The sequence below is a fragment of the Garra rufa genome, chromosome 24 (genome assembly GCF_049309525.1).
Source record: "Garra rufa chromosome 24, GarRuf1.0, whole genome shotgun sequence".
NCBI classification, from domain to species: domain Eukaryota; kingdom Metazoa; phylum Chordata; class Actinopteri; order Cypriniformes; family Cyprinidae; genus Garra; species Garra rufa.
Genome location: NC_133384.1, coordinates 10,413,898 through 10,432,977, shown reverse-complemented (window position 1 = coordinate 10,432,977; position 19,080 = coordinate 10,413,898). Strand labels below are relative to the sequence as shown.

Below are 19,080 nucleotides of genomic sequence, written 5' to 3'. Positions count from 1 at the left end.
GGCTTACAACCTCCCCATCTGCTCCCATGGAGTCCAATGTGGCAGATTTTGCTACTTGCCATTCTCTTGAAGCAGGAAAACTCAACCGTGCAGTCTATCGGCTCTCACGGCAGTCCACCCACCTGCAGGATGGCGACTCCACCCCGTGACGCAGCTAGTTGGAGTATATCCGTAGGCCAGCCACATCCGCTCGTCTTCCGATTCCTCTCATTGCCAGCTGCCTCTTTCAGAGTAACGCCGGCACACAGCTGACCTCCGGGGCCCAAGTACGCCCTTCCCCAGCGAGCCTCCTTGCACAGACGCTGTGCAAGTCCAGGGAGGACGAGGAGTAGTCTGTTGGTTGCGCTACAAGGATGGCCCACCTGGACTCAGGTCTTAGTAACCTCTCCCTCGCGGCAGTCCCTCCCTGTAGGGCACGAAAAGGTTGACACCCCAGACCTCTCCGGCCTTCACAGGCCGTGATACAACTATCACTCGGTACCGAGCTCCCTTGACCAGGCAGGCTTACGCACTGAGATGAGGTCTATTTGCTGGCATTCCTCTCGCTAAAAAGAGAGGACCCACAGAGATACACGATTGCAGTAATGCTTCCCTTCCTGCAGGAGAGTTTGAGCGCAGGCTGTCCCCTCGACACTCCAAGTATATGCCGCGGCTTCGCCGCATATCACATGCAGTAGATGGAGCAAAGTAGGTAAGCAGTTCTCTGGTCGTGAGGTTTCACAGAGGTGCCCAGAACGCACCCCATACCCTCTTGGGACCTTCCCGTCGCCTTCAGAGCCGTGGGACGCTCCTATTGAGCCATTGGCCTCAGTCGAGCTAACATTCCTGTCATCAAGACAGCGCTCCTGACCGCCCTGGCTCCCGTTAAGAGGGCAGGAGACCTACAAGTTTTCTCTGTCAAGTAACACCTCATACTCTCTGGGACCCCCCCGTCGCCTTTTCAGGGCCACGGGTTGCTCCTTAAGAGCCATGGGCCTCAGTCGAGTTAGAATTCCTGTCATTAAGACAGCACTCCTGACTGCCCTGGCTTCCTTTAAGAGGGTGGGGTACCGACAAGCTCAGGTTCCTCGGAGGTGCTTAGCAAAAATAACACCTCATACCTCTTGGACCTCCCCGTCGCCTTTCAGGGCCGCGGGTCGCTCCATCGGAGCCACTGGCCTCAGTCGAGCTAAAATTCCTGTCATTAAGACAGCGCTCCTGACTGCCCTGGCTCCCATTAAGAGGGCCTACATGCGTCTCTGCCAGCAAAGTGTGTCGAGAGATTCGGGCCCGGCGTCTTCCACGTTACCGTCGAGACCCCGGCCCGGTGCCCAAGGTTCCCACCACGCCTTTCCGCGATCAGGTGGTGAACCTGCAAGCTCTGCCCCGGAGGAGGCAGACCCAGCCTTGCGATGTTGTGTCGTTAAATATGTGAAACTTGAATCACTCGGCACTTCAGCCGCACCAGCAGCTTCATCTGCCTCGGGATTCAGCAGAAAGGGAATGCTCCCCGAACTGAGGTTGGCTAACTGGGTGGTAGATGCCTTCTCCCTGTTATACTCAGGGACAGCCGTGATCCTTGGTTCATGGCACCTCACCAGCAGATGTAAAAACCGGAAGCTGCGGGCTGGGCGACACCCCACCTTCGCTTGGTTCTACAACCTTGCGTAGAGGCCGTTCTCCCGTGTCCTAATATAAGGACTCACAGGTGAGTGGGAAGACCGGCTGGTGTCGGCTTGCGGCGCCATTCCCACATGGATCCGTGCGCTATTTTCCAGAATGTTCCCTCCGGCGAACCCTGGGTCCTCCTGCCCCGCAGTCAGGGCTAGGCGTGGAGTAGCCCTGCACTGTGATCCTGCCTGGGTCTCCTTCGCCCCGCAGGTTGTGGCTTAGTTTTTTATTATTCCAGCGGAGGAGACCGCTGTTTCCCTCGTGTATCCCTAAAAACCTTTATGGATATATTGAATTATTCTCATTTCCACATGTAAAGATTTCATGTGCTCCGCCCCCCCAACCCATGCTTCAGTACAACTGGCATCCCTGGAAGGGCCCCCTTATTGGGCCTCAGGGCGTTGGGAAGGTTACGTTACACTTCGCCTGTCGGCACGTATACTTGTCAGCACGTGAAGTTGTTGTGTAACACGGCGTCAGGGTCGTGGCCTTTTCCATAGGGCTAGTTCCCATGTAACGTCGAAGTGATTCGACTGAAGGGGAACGTCTAGGTTACGAAGGTAACCCACGTTCCCTGAAGGAGGGAACGGAGACGTTACATTCCCCTGCCACGCCCCTGCCGTCGCGCTGACGCCGGCTTGACGGCTCTTCAGCGAAAACCTGTTTGAGTGATGCGCGCCGCCATCTTATATACCCGTATGTACGGGGGAGTGTAACCCACAATGCGTCATATTAAAATCAGCACATCAGATTTATTTGGAAATAAGTATTGGATTTCATTCAGCAAATAAAAAAAAAAATCTAAAAATATTTTATAATTATTAAAAAATGTATTTTAGTATTATTATTAATATACAATTATTTATCACTAATTTGAATTAATTAATATTTTCAGTCTTCATTTTAATTGCAATTGTTATTTGTTTTAATCATTAATTTATTTTTAATGTTCACAGTATTAGTCTTTGTACCGTTTTAATAACCAATAAAAAAGCAGGCTATCAGAGATCGCCGAAAGCTATATTTATCCTGACATTTTAGTGAAGCCTGTAAAATGTGGCACAGCTGAATCTCAGCCAGTGTAATGCTAGCAAAAACAGTGACTTAAGACTCTTTGCCTTTCTCATTATCACTCTCTGTGGTCAAGTGTGTAAAAGACAGATACAGCGATTGGCTTTCTGCAGCTTTGTCCACTGCAGTAGAACTCCACGCCCTTCCTGTTATTGTAATGAGGGGATCTGAAGTGGAATTCAGAGAAGAGTCGCTCTCTCTGCGTGTGGGTGGACAGCTATTGCAGTAATGGCTCTCTTTTGTTGAAGCGGAGTTTGCAGCTGGCGTTGTTAACGTTAAACATGCTTCTGTCTGCGGCATTGAAATCGTGCCAACCTGCTCTGCTACTATACAGCATTACGTGCTTTTATTTCATAATGATTTGCTTCAGTATTTGAGTATTGAGCATAACCAAAGAGCCCAAGCTTGCTACCCATCATCTTGAGGTTCTACTTAGATGCCGCTGGGATAATAAATAAAGTGCATTTGCCTTGATATAGTTTTCAAGGAACATTGCAGCCGTTAATAGTTTACAGGAACTAAACAGCCGCTCAGTCTTTTACGGTCATGTGTAGCTCAGAAACGCCTGTAAACTTATGCAATCTTGATTAAGCAAGACAAATGAACCTCTCCTGCAAATTAGACAAAGTGGCCTGAAATCATTATCATTTTGTTTAGGAAAGAGAAAATGTATATTTGACTTTCCAGCGCCTAACCACTGCAGAAAGAAAAAAAAAAGTGAAAAATGTTCTTCACATGGTAGCATTCAGAGATGTATAAGAAACGAGTTGCTAAACCTAAATAAAATGTCTGGAAAGCTGTGGAATTTTGATGAGGTCGTTAATCATCTTTAGGTTTCTTTGCTGCTTTGAAGGAAGTTAATACTTTTACCCAGCAAAGACACAGCAAGGATAAATTGATCAAAAGTACAGTAAAGACTTTTATAATTTGACAAAAGATGCTGTTCTTTTGAACTTTCTATTCATCTGTCAATCCTGAAAAATAAAATGTATGACGGTTCCCACAAAAATAACAGTTTTTAACATTGATAATAATCAGAAATGTTTGCTGGAAGGATCATGTGACACTGAAGGCGAGTAATGATGCTGAAAATGCAGATTTGATCACAGAAATAAATTACATTTTAACATAGATTCATATAGAAAACAGATATTTTAAACTGTAAAAATGTTTCATAATTTTACTGTATTTTTTTAGCAAAAATTAAAAACAACTACACTGTAAAAAACGACCGTAAATTTAACGGTAAAAATGCTACAGTAAAAACCTGTTAATGGTTAACGGTAAGTTCCTACTATATAAACTGAAAAAACTGTATTGGACATTGCATGTAATTTTACGGCATGCTGTAAAAAAAAATTGTTACCTTACTGCCTTAAAATTTTAAGTTCAGTCAACTAAAATAAGTTTAGCCAACTTAGAGTTGACTTTGAGTTAACTAATCTAAACTAAAATTTGGTTTGTTAAACTTAAGTGGTGTTTGTTACCCAGCTGCCTTAAAAATTTAAGTTGAATCAACTCAAATATCTAAGTTGTCACTTAGTAAAACTTAACATTTCAAGTTGACTAAACTTATTTGAGTTGACTGAACTTAAACTGTTAAGTTTTCAGAAGCGAAAAAGAACGTACAATTTAGAGTCAATAACCGTAAATTGACATTCCCAAAATTCCCTGCGTTACATTTTTTTTTTAATTGAATGATTTTTTTTCTTATCAGTTTTGTAAATTAGGGTTGTATGTAACATCTAATGTTGTTAAATTAATGTTTACTGCATTATTTCAGTTTCATGTGTGTTACCATGATGGTGTTTGTGTGAATGACGCTGTGCATCTTCTATATACAGTATATTAGTATTTAAAAGCTGCTTGTGATGGGCTTCGGCTCATCATGTGACTTTTTCATCACTGCCAGCTTTTGGTGGTTATCAATGTATTACAATTGTACAAAACAGATTTCAGTACTTCAATACGATGGCATATTAACATTATATCAGTTAATGAAATTACAGTATTTAAATGTAAATTTACATTAAAACAGTAAACCTTAAAACAGTGCTACCATATTTGTTTACGATAAAATTCTGGCAACCACAGCTGCCGTTTTTTTAATTTATTAATTTTTTTTTTTTACCATAAATCTTGTAGACTTTTGCTTTACAGTATATGCTACTTTGAAAATCTCAAACGGTATGATTTACAGTCAAAAAGTGCAAAAAGTGAAGAAGAAGAAGAAGAAGAAAAAGAGCTTGTACTGATCCAAATGGTAGAAAAATCCCTTAATCAGGAGTCATTAAATCTAATGTTTAGTATTTTTTAATAATTAATCACATTAAGTGAATACTCTAAATGTGACCGTTCCAGTAATGCAAATACTCTGTGGTCAATAAGGAATATTTATGAGTGGTAAATTCACCTGCCATTAACACTGAAGTGAGTTTGTGGACTGTGTTTGACTCTGTATTCATTCTCCGCTGGCAGAGACCAACACAAGAGTTAATCAGTACAGACATTAATCAGTCTGACTGACAGACTAAAACTCTGTGCTGGCACAAATGCCAGCTGATTCAGCGCCACATACTCTCCAAACCTAATGGTTCCTGGCTCTAGTTTGGATATTCATGAATAGATGTATACCTGAAATTATAAATGATGCTGCAGATGTAATGAAAGCCTCTCAGAGCTCAAATGGACGACAACAGATGGATGACCATTGAGAGGTCAGAACACGGACATCCTGTTTAATTAGAAACAAAAGAGCTGTGTTATTGAGTTCTAAAAGCATTAATGGCTCATGTTCATCTTGTCAAACGTGTCCTGTAATCTATATTCATAACTGCAGCCTCGGCCAACCACACTTCAGCTAAAAGAGTTTTCAGCTGAACCACACTTTCAGTAGGGGAGCGGAGGTTAATTGTAACACACATGATTTAAATATTTCCACACATGCTAGCATAACCAAGTGTATGTGATTTACTAGTTGTCATAGCAACACTATACAGAGAAAAAGGTGCACCAAAATTCAAAAGTCTTTTGAAGATGAATATTCGCTGAATATTTATTTGACCATAGTAAAAGTACATTTCTGGCTGAAGTAAATTTAATATCATCATTTTTTTTTTTTTATAAATTTAAAATGAGACAAATCTGCTATTATTTAATCTCCAATTTGTTATTTATCAGTTTAGATAGTTTATTCATGCTTTGCAAACCAGCAGAAGACACTAACCTGTTTTAAATTCAAGTCACGCAGATAGGAAAAGATGTAACTCTGTGTTAAACAATAAACTGTGCTATTCTATGACATTAGAGATGTCATTTACACCATTTACTTGTATGGATTTTAATGAGAAACCACAAGAAACAGGTGAATAAAGACTGACAGTCGATGTTTAATGTTTAGAAATTATTATTTCAAGAAATGTAAATTATTTTGGCTGGTTTATTTGTCTGGTGTTCTATGAGAGCTGTGTGTGGACAGAGTGGAGTGTTTTTCTGAATGTGTTTCATCTATTTGTGCACATTGTTTTGAACTATAGGCTACTGTACAGCTGTGTTGCGATCAGGGTCATCCCAAGCATGGTTGCAATATGTTCATTGTCAAACTCCAAAATTCGCTTATTTTTAATTCTTAAAAAAGTTAATTTATTTTATTGACAAAGTATTATAATTTGTTGTGTACATTTTTTCTTCTTCATTTGACCAGATAACATTTTAAGCTGTCATATGGTAATGTTACAACGTTACAGCCACTGATTGACAGCAGTGGTTCTTGAGGCAAAGTTGTCTGGAATGATGAGTTTTATCATATGAAATGAATATCATGAGTATGTGTAAAAAACTGTGCAATGCACAATCATTTTTGCCCTTGAAAAGTGGCAGATTTCTTTCAAACTTCTCACAGACCTTTGGAACTGTGAGTCAAACAGGCCCACCAAGTTTCGTTCCAATCATCCTCCGTTAACCATGTCTAATAGGTGTTCAAACTTCATCAGCCAATGGTGGGCATGTTTTTTGAGATAAGCAAATGTCCTTATAGACCCTTGAGGCACTTTGGGCCAAAGTTTCACATTTGCATTTTCATGTTGATTAGACAAATGGTTGTGTAGGTATAGCCATTTAAAAAAAAAAATTCCTATATAGTGCCACCAAGTGGCCAAGCTTCAAGATTTTTGTCCTGCAACCTCAGATTGAGCTCTTACATACGTAAGTGTTCTGAGTTTTCCATTCAGGAGTTAAAGGCATTTTACTAAAAGTGGCTCTGCCCCTTTAGAACGTTTTGGTGTCCATTTGCGATGGAGAGTCAAAAGTTAGACCTTTTTTGATAATTATTGATATTCACTCTTCAGAGAATCTTTCTCCAAAATTCGATTATTTTTAATTCTTAAAAAAAAAATGCCATTATTTTATTTGAATAAGATAGTCATTTTTATTGACAAAATATTATAGTTGTGTATAGTTGTGTATATTTTTTTCATTTGATCAGATAACATTTGAAGCTGTCATGTGGTAATGTTACAACATGCCCCTCAGATGTTACAATGTATCCACCAACGGGGCATATTGTAACATTTCACTTCCTTTCTTTTGAGGTAAATGACGAAAAATGTATACAATGTAATTATAAAACAAAGCCACATATTTGTACTAGACAAGTGTGAAATTAATGTGGATAAAAATTATACTCTGAACTTCAAAAATTCAAAAAGTGTTAGGTTGTGCCATACTAATGACATAATGCTGGTGTTTATTCAGTCGCTGCTTTGAATGAGACTAATGTCCGGCCTTCTGTCAGCTCATGTAGATTTCATATGCACTCTATTGCTAAAAAACTCAATCTGTCAACACATTTTCCACTACTTCTGCACATGTTGGAATGGGTTGGTTAGATGATGCCAAATGATGTAGTTTTCATTGGGAACGGTTCAAAACACTGTGTGCAAAATGTTATGTATGTTCTAAATATAGTCTGAACAGTCCACAGGAAATGCCAGAGGTGTAAATCCTAAGCACAAGGCGTTTGACTTTTAAACAACATTATGGAGACAGTTTGGAAATTGCTTCAAATGTTTGCATTTAATGTGACATAGATGTACACTTCATAATACAAGGGATTCATTTCATGTTCATTTCTTTTTCCAAACCAAAATTCTAACAGCATAATCATTTTGTAATAGCCACACTATTTTAGATTTACGCAAGAGTCAATGGTATAATAACATTAGATTTGATTCTAGATGACATGACAATTTTGTTCGGGAAGGTTTCCATGACTTGCCTATAAAGACATTAAAGTCATTCTAATTCTAAATAATAATTATTTATAATTCTAAATACATATGATTTCATTTATTCATTAAACAACCAAAGTGACTTCTCACTTTGGTCTAGTTGGACAGAAAATACAATAAATATTATGTAAAAAATAGACATAGACAGATTTTGAGCAGGTTTCTCAAACAAACCTCTACTTTCTACACCTACACTCTTAAAAATAAAGGTGCTTCACGATGCCATAGAAGAACCTGTTTTGTCTAAATGGCTCCATAAAGAACCTTTAACATCTGACAAACCTTTCTGGTTTACCAAAAGGGTCTTAGTGGCGAAATATATATATATATATATATACAGTAGTCAACATTTGAAGTGGATCAAAAAAGTTCATCAAAGTTGTCCTAAGATAAGAACGGGTATTCTTTTTGGTTTTAGGACAAATTTGATGAAAGGTTTTGATCCACTTCGAATGTTGACTACTGTATATATATATATATATATATATATATATATATACACACACACACACACACACACACACACACACACACACACACACACACACACATATATATATGGTTAAATATGGTTCTTGTGGAACCAAAAATGGTTCTTCTATTGCAACACTGTGAAGAATCTTTTAAACCACCTTTATTTTTAAGAGTGTAACTACAAATCCTTTTCGGATGCGTTTAGTAGAAATTATGATGAATGGCTTGCTAGACCAACATTAAGTTTGCGTATAATTTTTTAGTTTCCTAACATGTGCTTTACTAAAAGTCAGTCACCTTTTTTTATTATTCAAACTATTTTACATTTTTCCTTCATCACTTATTTTACCTCTGGTACTCCATTCCTGATTATTTCTTAGAAAAATGCAACTTGCTGTTTATTAGACCATTCAAAGAAAACAAAAGTTTACTTTCAAATGTCTTTTATGTACAGTCAGCATCAGATTGTGTCATTCTAGTTGAGTTTACGGCGTGCTTCTATAAAGTTTAACACTCCAGGCTAGCAAACAGAGGACTTCTCACTTTTTTTATTTTTAACAATTACACTGTGGCGTAACTCTTTAAAACAAGCTCCTAACTTTGGTAGAAGAAAAAAGTCCCCAGATAACCCCAAACTGGGTCAAAAAACCTCCTCTTTTAGGATTTCATGACTGTTAAAAGACCACAAAAGCCTCCTCAGATCCACATAAAACTTCATGCTCGGGCTTCAGTCCCTGCGAGGGTCCTCTGGTGCGGAGCCGCAGATAACCAGTCCTCTCTCTGGTTACTTTCATGTGGCCTTTGGGTTTTACTGCTGAGGTTTTACAGTTTCGGAGCGTCTCAAGTCCATTTCAGACTCAGATCACATACCGCATGTACGCGCACATGTAAACAAACATGAGCACTTATGTGTTGTGAACAACGTCTTCAAATGAGCTCAGACATTATTCTGAAGACTCGTGTCACAGTAAAGAGAGAGAGAGAGAGAGAGAGAGAGAGAGAGAGAGAGAGAGAGAGAAAATATATATAGCTGCAAGCATCAATTACCAGGGCTCAAGCACTTTAAGGCATTTAAACACATATGAAAAAAGACATTATGTAGCAAGCTTTTTGTTCCACATAAGTTACCATAGAAATATTATGTTTTTACCTTTATGACTGTTATAGTGCCAGCTGTGGTCTGATCTCCTTAAAACTTTTCACGCTTGTTTAGAATCACCGGTCACATGTGCTCACCAGGTTTCGTGACGTTTTGAGTTTCTCTTTAGGCTTTGTAGGATTTTGATTAACCCCATTATAGCTTCACAAAGGGTAAATTTCAACATTTTTAGATAATTATTGACCTAGAGAGTCTAGAGAATTGCACTGTAGTGTTTGTTTAGTGAAAAACCAGGACTAGTTTGCAAAAGTAGTTTTTTTTTACATCATCTTAATCATTTACCAAACAATCTGATTGACAGCAGTGGTTCTAGAGGCACAGTTGTCTGGAATGACGAGTTCTATCATATGATACTAATATTGCGAGTATGTGTGAAAAACTGTGCATTGCACAATCGTTTTTGCCCTTGTATAGCTCGCCCCCAGTGGCAGATTTCTTTCAAATTTCTCAAAAGACCTTTTTGTTCCAATCAGCCTGCGTAAACCATGTCTAATAGGTGCTCAAACTTCATCAGCCAATGGCGGCCATGTTTTTTGAGATATGCAAATATCCTTATAGACACTTGAGGCACTTTGGGCCAAGAGTGTGCACATTTGCATTTTCATGTTGATAGGATAAATGGTTGCGTAGGTATAGCCATTTTTATGTTTTTCCCCTCTTATAGTGCCACCAAGTGACCAAGCTTCAAGATTTTTGTCGTGCGACCTCAGAATGAGCTCTTACATACGTGTTTTGAGTTTGACGGTGATATCTCATTCCATTCAGGAGTTATAGGCATTTTACTAAAAGTGGCCCAGCCCCTTGTGAACGATTTGCCTCCCCTTTGTGATGGTGAGTTGACAGTTTTTATTGATAATTATCAATATTCGCTCTTCAGAGAATCTTTCTGCACTGGTTTGGTTATGATTAGGTGAAAAACCTAGGACACTTGGGCCTGCGACTGACAGTTTAGGAGTTATGAGTGATTTTGTACTTTTATTCACTGTAGCGCCCCCGTCAGGCCGATTGGGGCGAGCATTGGTGACGCTGTAGACAGTGTGAGTACTACCATCCCTCCAAGTTTCAAGTCTTTACGACTTACGGTTTGGTCTGAACAATCAGTTTTACGTGTGCTTAAACCCCTAAAAAAGTAAAAAAATAAAATAAAAAACATTACAAATAATGGTAGTTTGATAGATAGATGCGGCAAACAGCAAAACTCCTACAGTTCTAATTGAGTCTCTTAAGTATTTATATATTTTTACAGCAAACACCCACACAGGCAGTTTCAGAGATGCACTGGCTTTAATGTCAGATCCTCTCTCAACACTCGTCTGTTTGTGTAATGTCTGACCATCGCCTAATGAACAGCATATACAGCTCTAGCATTTACTGCTGAAATATTCCTCCACTCACTCCTACAGATTCAGCAGTGCTAGTGTGCTTATACTAGAGCAGTAAATGCATAAAGCATATGTGTGTACAGCTGGCTGGGATTGTTTTACAGTAGGAGCACAGTGTAATATAGTACCACTGCCTTTATGTGTGGGATGTTAATACTGTATGAATTGTGCCGCAAATTTCACAAATTGCCTGGGCTCAAGAGCTTTAGCTGTGAATGATGATGTTCTCATATACTTTTGCACTCAGTTTAAATAGGATTATAGTTAGTTCTGCTCTTCAAATTTGATTGGCCGCTTGTTTATGTTTTTTTACTGCCTTTAAATGTAAATTTCTATAGATTTGGCTCCATAATGACATTAGCAAATCTCTTGTGCCTAACGTTTTAACAGTTTTCATGCAAAGCCTAGAGCTCTGCAAAAAGGCATCCATCTTGTTGTCCTGCGTGATAAACCAATCTTGACACATTTGCTGAAACACACTCATCTGGGCGGTGGTGCATATTGTTATAGCTGTGTAAACGCTTGGTCAGACCACTGAAGAGAAGACATAAACAGGTGCATTTTGTAGGACTATAGTTCAATTGTGCTTTATTGAATGCACACAAATGTGTAGTCTGCTTGGTATGCCTGTCAGAATCAAAGCACTTCTTTTTAAACATGCTGTAAATAATGACTGCTGATGAAAATATAGTGACTTATCAATAATATACAGCTCAAAACCAGCATGCAACCTGTTTCAAACTCCACTGACCTCCCAAGTTTTGCAATTGAGCTGGTTAGTTCATCTATATTTTCTACTGAACTCGTTTGAGCTCAATAACAATGTCATATGGGACCAACGCTTTTTTTTCTTTTTGATGTTTTTGGCATCAATTTTGCCACACATCAACACTGAAGATTTACAGGAATATAAGTGATGTTTTGGAAAACAAGGTTTTGAAGTAGCCGACTTCTTTCATGTTTCTGGCACAACATACACCTGAAATTATACGTCTGAACCAATTTAGTCCAGAAATGTTGTGAGAATGTGGACAGTTATATCAAAACCGACACCTCCGAGACACGAAAGTCTGCAATTGTGCAGTCGCGACGTGACATGGGCCAAATGTCTAGATCAGTGGGGTTTTGACTCAAAGGCCCCCCTCTGTCCAATACGAAATTGTCAAAACAGTAGTTTATTATTTGCATTCAGGATTTTTTCTGGGTCTGTTTTGATCTTGTTAAGTTTCGAAAGAATTTTGTATATTTCCTCATCATCAATAAACCTTTTGCGGCTGTTTGAAAGCTTCAAACAAAGTAATATAGAGTTTTTATTTATATATATATATATATATATATATATATATATATATATATATATATATATATATATATATATATATATATAAACTATTAATGCTCTCTAAGTTAATGCTCTCTAATATGTTCTCAAAACCAAATAATCTTTTCAATTCAAAGTCACAGACAAGCGGAAGTCTTAAAAGGACGCTGACTGCAGTGCTGGATGAAAACTTTAACCAAAGGAACAAATAAACAAACACGATTCTTTAAAAAGTAGAGAAAGAGTGTTTGTCAAAGGGTGATTTTCCAATTACTGAGGTGGAAAATTTGTTTTAGGGATATGTTTTGTCTATGATTATAGAGATATTTATGGCATGTACTGTCAGTATTTATTATCCTACACCTAAATTTAATCAGCCCTTCTTTTGAAGAACAAAAAACATGTTTAGAGGAATAGCTTGTTCCTCAGTTAAATGTTTTTGTTTTTTTTGAGCCTGTAAATCTTCATTTTGAGTTGAGACTATACTTTTCAAGGTGGATGAACATCTGGTTATGTGATACAGATGTGATTCCTGTGGGTGGACTTACGGAAACTGTAATAGTGCAAAAGCAATATCACACCAATGTGAAGCTCATGGAGTATTTTAATTCATTAAGTCTGTTTGTACACTTAGATTTCCAGAGTAGTGATTTGCATTAGTGAGGTGTGCTGGAAAATATCTTTTAATGCTATATTGCTATTAAAATGGTTTCTTACTATAATTTAAAAATGGTAATTTTCTGCAAATCTTTGTCCATTGCATTCTGCACATTATGTTTTATATATATTTTAATATTCTCATAAAATGGCTATGTTTAGGTTTTGATCTAAAAATCTAAATCCTAAAATTATAAAAGTCCATCTATACCAATATCTTTATGATATGAAAAAGTCATAAATATTTGAAATTGTTCAGTTATAAATACATAATGTTTACATTTCAGATTTGTAAAAATCCATTCAAGTTTCAGCATCAGTCCAAACGTTTAAAAATGTTTCAAAATATATGTTTTGTACTTGGAAATGTTACTTACTAATACCTACATAACAATGAGACCAGACATTTCAACATAGTAAAACACCAAGCTCTTATGTTTCTTTTCACACCGATTATAATTTCAGATTAGTGGTTAATAAAGCCTTATTTTTGTGCATTTTTTTTAAACAATACTATGTTATAAAACACTTGCACCCTAGTGCATGATTTATAAACTTACACATTTTGTCTTTTGCATCACAGTCAGCTCCATATTTGGATAAAAGCGTCGGCTAAATGAATAAATGATATGTGTGGCTTTTCTGACGTGGTAAACTTGCTCGGTAGCGCACCCATTGCATTGTGATGTGAAGTGTGTTTGCTTTTGTTAACACAGTCAATTAGGTTTGGTGTGCTTTGTAATTTTTAGATGCAATTAACCTTTCAGCAACACTCACTGGACATTTCATTTCTGAACTGCTGCGATACATACAACAATCAATGTAATAAATCAATGCCTGACTTACGTTTATCAGTTTCCAATGTAAACAAATGCACTTTAAGCACCACTTTTGAAATTTCATTTTGAAATTGTTGCAAACATGCAATAAGTAAGCAATAAGCAAAATGTTTTTTCCAACAAGCCTGGGCCTGACATGCACGATACCTCAGAATAGTACGTACATTTTGTCATCTGTACATTCTGCATGTGTTGAATCTGGCCACACATGAGTGGGATGGACTGTGTAGTTTTATGTCTGAGACATCTTTTCCACAAACTGTATGCTTTGAGTGTTTGCTCGTCGTAGAACATGTTTTATGTAGCCAAACACACCTACAGATGTCAGGCCAGAGTCAGAGTAGTTATTGGGTCCAGCTCCAAAGGCCGCCGCAATCCACATTTATGTTTTCTCTAACAGACTCGCTGCTCTTCTAATGAAAGGTTTGCTTGCTTAGATGTTTTATGTGTCCTGGAAGGCCACGCTCTTCAACAACAAAAAAAGAAAAACAATTCTTAGTTTCTCTTTCTCTCTGCCTTTCAAAGCGCTCCACAAAGCACTGAAGTGTAAGTGAATGTACTTGAAGCTTTCATGGAGGGCAAACATTTGTTCTTTGCTTAAGGGCAATGACTCTTGAACGGGACGCCTGCCTCCTCTCCACCTGTGGCTCCAGCAGCAGCTCTGATCAAAGTCTGCTCTAGTGGGATATGAGACCACTCTTCTCACATGCATTTGAGTCTCCAGACAGTTATTGCCTCCTGCTGTATCTAAACACTGCTGGAGTTCCAGTAGTCTACAAATACGAGAAGAAAAGCTCTTTCTTAAACTATATTTTGTGCTGTTTCCAGTAGAAATACCTAAACATGCTATGGCCAGATACAGTACATTACATACAACATTTTTTGACCATGGACTACAAAACCAGTCAAATGGGTCAATTTTTTGAAACTGAGATTTATACATCATCTTAAAGCTAAATAAATAAGCTTTCCATCGGTGTATGGTTTGTTAGGATACAACAACTATTTGAAAATCTGGAATCTGAGGATGCAAAAAACACAAAATATTGAGAAAATCGCCTTTAAGGTTGTCTAAATGAAATCCTTAGCAATGCATATTACTAGTAACAAAAATAAGTTTTGATATATTTACAGTAGGAAATTTACTGAATATCTTCATGGAACATGATCTTTACTTAATATCCTAATGATTTTTGGCATAAAAGAAAAAAAATACAATGTATTTTTGGCTATTGCTGCTTAAGAGTGGTTTTTCCAGGGTCACATTTAGTTTCTTTTTTCAGAGACAATCCTTTTTAAGAATTAGAAAATAATTATTCTATATAATTTATTAGCTTAGCAGATTTTTGTTGTTGTTGTTCTTTAAGTGTAAATCTAACACATTTAGTGAGGACTGTTTAAAATAAATAAAATGGCAGTGCGGTCATAAAAAAAAACTTATTTAAGTTGTATTTTTTTAAAAGAAGTTTCATCATATATTATTACAATTAATCTTATATAATCATATGTTTTGTTTTCTGAAAATATATCTTGAATTACATTTATTTTTAATCTGGGTAAGAATTAAATGTAATTTAGTTGAGACACTGCAGGTGAATAGGGTAAAAAAAATAACTAAGAGTTATGGCCTTACTTACTCAGTTGATTGATTACATTGATAATTGCAAACTTTGTTTGTATTACAAGTTTACTAAAATGTTAGGTTTAAATGCAAATGAGCCATTATTTAATTAAATATGCGCTAATTCTAGTACAAAAATCTAAACACTGGATGAAGTCAGTTTCAAAATTCTTGTTTAATTTTTTTTGACATATTAGAGTCAAATGTTTTTACAGAGGAGATTTGGGGTATTTTTGTCACGCCATAATTAAGAAAATACTTAGAACAGATAGTAAACAATGTATTATTTTTTAACCATTTTTTTGGGAATGAAATGTATAAAATCAAGCAAATCATATATGAACAAATCCCTCTGTAAAAACCTTCAGGATATAGACAGGAATGAAAATGCTCAGTGTGGTGTGTGTAAGTGCTACTGAAGTGGAGATTTATGGCTCAGTGTAGGAGAAAAAACTCTTGGCCTTTAAAAATCTGTATTGTAATTGAAACCTTTTGACACAAATAGATAAAGTGCTATAAAAGAAAGACTTAACAGTGTCTTTGGGGTGTTTTCTTTCCACTAGTCTGAAAAAACACAACAAAAAATCTTCAAAATCTCAAACTTGACAGATGCATGAAAAAACAGTATTTGCCTGCAGGGAGACCCCTTGAGCTTAATCTTACATGAATCAATTTTAGAATGTTTTGAAATACTGTATTTGATATATATATATATATATATATATATATATATATATATATATATAGCCATACATCAAAACTACTAACACAGACTAATTGTGTTTGTTTATTTATGGATGTTTGTAGTGTACCCTATTAGAACTGAAAACTAAGAAAAGAGAAAAGACAGTCAAAGTATTCTTATTTGATGTTGTGGGGCATAAATCGTTTCAAGTCCAGCATTTCTGGCATGTTTTGCACTGAAAGGCTGTGTTTTATGTGTCCAGTGAGAGGAAAACAAACACAAGGCCGCTTTAATTGTCATGTGAAAATACGCTTCTCATTTAACTTCAAACCCTTCACGGAGCATTAACTTTATTCCGAGTGTGTTTCTAAAAGTAATCATTTTAAATGTGATTCTGAGTGCCACGTTCTGAAAAATGTAATATGTTGGTGAACTTGTGCATTGTGTTTCTTTGTTTGTTCGTTAGGGAGAGAAAGGAAACGCTGGGCAGCCGGGCGCTGATGGACTACGAGGAGTTCCAGTGAGTCACTTCTGATATTCTTTGTTAAATATGTGTCAAATGTATTTAAACGCATATCTAAAGTGATTTCAAGCAGTTCAAACCCACACCTTTAACCTAAGCAAACATCCTCTGCACATGTTGACTATAAAACGTTGGAGCTCTTCATAATTAGCAGTGTCAGAAATCTGACAGTCCCCAGCAGCGGTTTCATGAAGTAAAGAAACATCTAAATGAGGAAGTATATTGTCTAAATGAGGCCCTGCGCCGACCGCAGTGTTTACAAACCTACGACGAGAGCCAGCATGTCAACATCAGCAATCTGACATTCCCATCACTCTCGCTTTACACCTGCCATCTACAACACACAGCTCTTTCCGTTCTCAGTGTTTCCATGTCAAAACATCCTGTATTTGACAAAACAAAACAAAACAAAAAGTTTTATTTTGTCGGGTTCTTTGAATCTGGAATGTCAGGAGTGTTTTGACATTATGGTTTAGCCTCCTCCAAACAACACTCCCGATAAAATCTTTTGCTTTCTGAAGCCAGCAGATACTTGTAGGAGTCACTAATACAGTTGTACATATAAATGGAAAGCCATTTTTGCCATTGGACAAAAAATACAAAGTTCTTTGAAACTTTTTATCTCACAAATTGGACTTTTTTATATCCCACAATTTGGAACTTTGACTTTTTTTTTTCTTCCCAGAATTGTATGAAATAAACTAAAAATTGCAAAAAAAATAAATAAATAAAAAATAAAAAAAATTAAAAAATTTTTTTCTTGCAATTCCAAGTACACATGACAATTCTTAATTTTTTTTTTGCACTTTAATTGCAATTCTGACTTTTTCCCTTAGAATTCATGGTTTACATCTCACAGTTCTGTTTAAAATAAAATACAATTAAAAAGATAAGGTCATTGCAACTTTTTATCTCACAATTTTATTTTTTTATTGTGAGAAATAAACTCAGAATTGAAAGAAAAACTCAATTTTGTGACAAACTAATAATTCTGTCTGTGTTTCAGTTAATCCAAGTTCACACCTCACAATTGTTGTTATATCACAATTTCACAGTTTCTTTTCTTTCTTTTTTTGGCAATTTTACTGCAATTCTGACTTTTTTTCCTCAGAATTCATGGTTTACATCTCACAGTTCTGTTTAAAATAAAATAAAATAAAATAAAATGGTAATAAGGTCATTGACAGTTGTGATATATCAACAGACAAAATTTTTTTTCTTGCAATTCTGAGTTTATTTCTCACAATTCTATTTTTTTACTCAAAATTCTGAGTTTATATCCCACAATTTAGAACTTTGTTTCCCACTGAAATCTATATCGATATATAAACTCAGAATAGTGCAACTCACAATTCTGAGAAGAAAGGTCAAAATTGCAAGATATAAACTCAGAAATCTGACTTTTTTTTGTTGCAATTCCAAGTTAATATAGCATAATTCCATTTTTTTTCCTGCCACAGAATATTTATATATAATTATTGTGACTTTGTCTTACAATTCAGTTTTTTTTTCTCAACTGCAAATATATATATCAGAATTCTGTGAGAAAAAGTCAGAATTGTGAGAAATAAACTCAGAATTGCAAGAAAAACTCATAATTTCGAGACATAAACTCATAATTCTGTCTGTTTTTTTTTTCTTGCAATTCCAAGTTCACACCTCGCAATTCTGAGTTGATATATCACAACATTTTCTTTTCTGCAATTTTATTACAATTCTGACTTTTTTCCTCAGAAGTCATGGTTTATGTCTCACAGTTCTGTTTAAAATAAAATAAAATAAAAAGTAATAAGGTCATTGACACTTTTTATCTCACAATTTAGAAATTTGTTTCCCACTGAAATCTATATCAATGTATAAACTCAGAATAGTGCAACTCACAATTCTGAGAAGAAAAGTTAGAATTGCATTGAATTTTTTTTTTGCAGTTCCAAGTTAGTATTGCACAAATCCATTTTTTCCTGCCACAGAATATTTATATAATCAGGTAATTGTGACTTTCTTACAATTCAGCTTTTTTTTTGCAACTGCAAATTTATATCTCACAATTCTGAGAGAAAAAGTTAGAATTGTGAGAAATAAACTCAGAATTGAAAGAAAAACTCATATTTCGAGACATAAACTCATAATTCTGTCTGTTTTTTCGTGCAATTCCAAGTTGACACCTCGCAATTGTTGATATATCACAATTGTTTCTTTTCTTTTTTTTTGTGGCAATTTTACTGCAATTCTGACTTTTTTTCCTCAGAATTCATGGTTTACATCTTACAGTTTTGTTTAAAATAAAATAAAATAAAATAAAATAAAAAGGTAATAAGGTCTTTGACAGTTGTGATATATCAACAGACTTCTTGCAATTCTGAGTTTATTTCTCATAATTCTGACATTTATCTTACAATTTTGACTTTTT

General features: G+C 36.3%; 1 protein-coding gene across 1 annotated transcript in view; it reads left to right on the top strand.

Moving 5' to 3' along the window:
• The window catches only part of LOC141300200 (uncharacterized), a 77,476-nt gene that overhangs the window by 27,118 nt on the left and 31,278 nt on the right, over nt 1-19,080 (top strand). Inside the window, exon 15 of the mRNA XM_073830534.1 lies at nt 16,614-16,667. Within this exon, the coding sequence (XP_073686635.1) occupies nt 16,614-16,667 (54 nt within the window). The remainder of the gene's footprint in view (nt 1-16,613; nt 16,668-19,080) is intronic.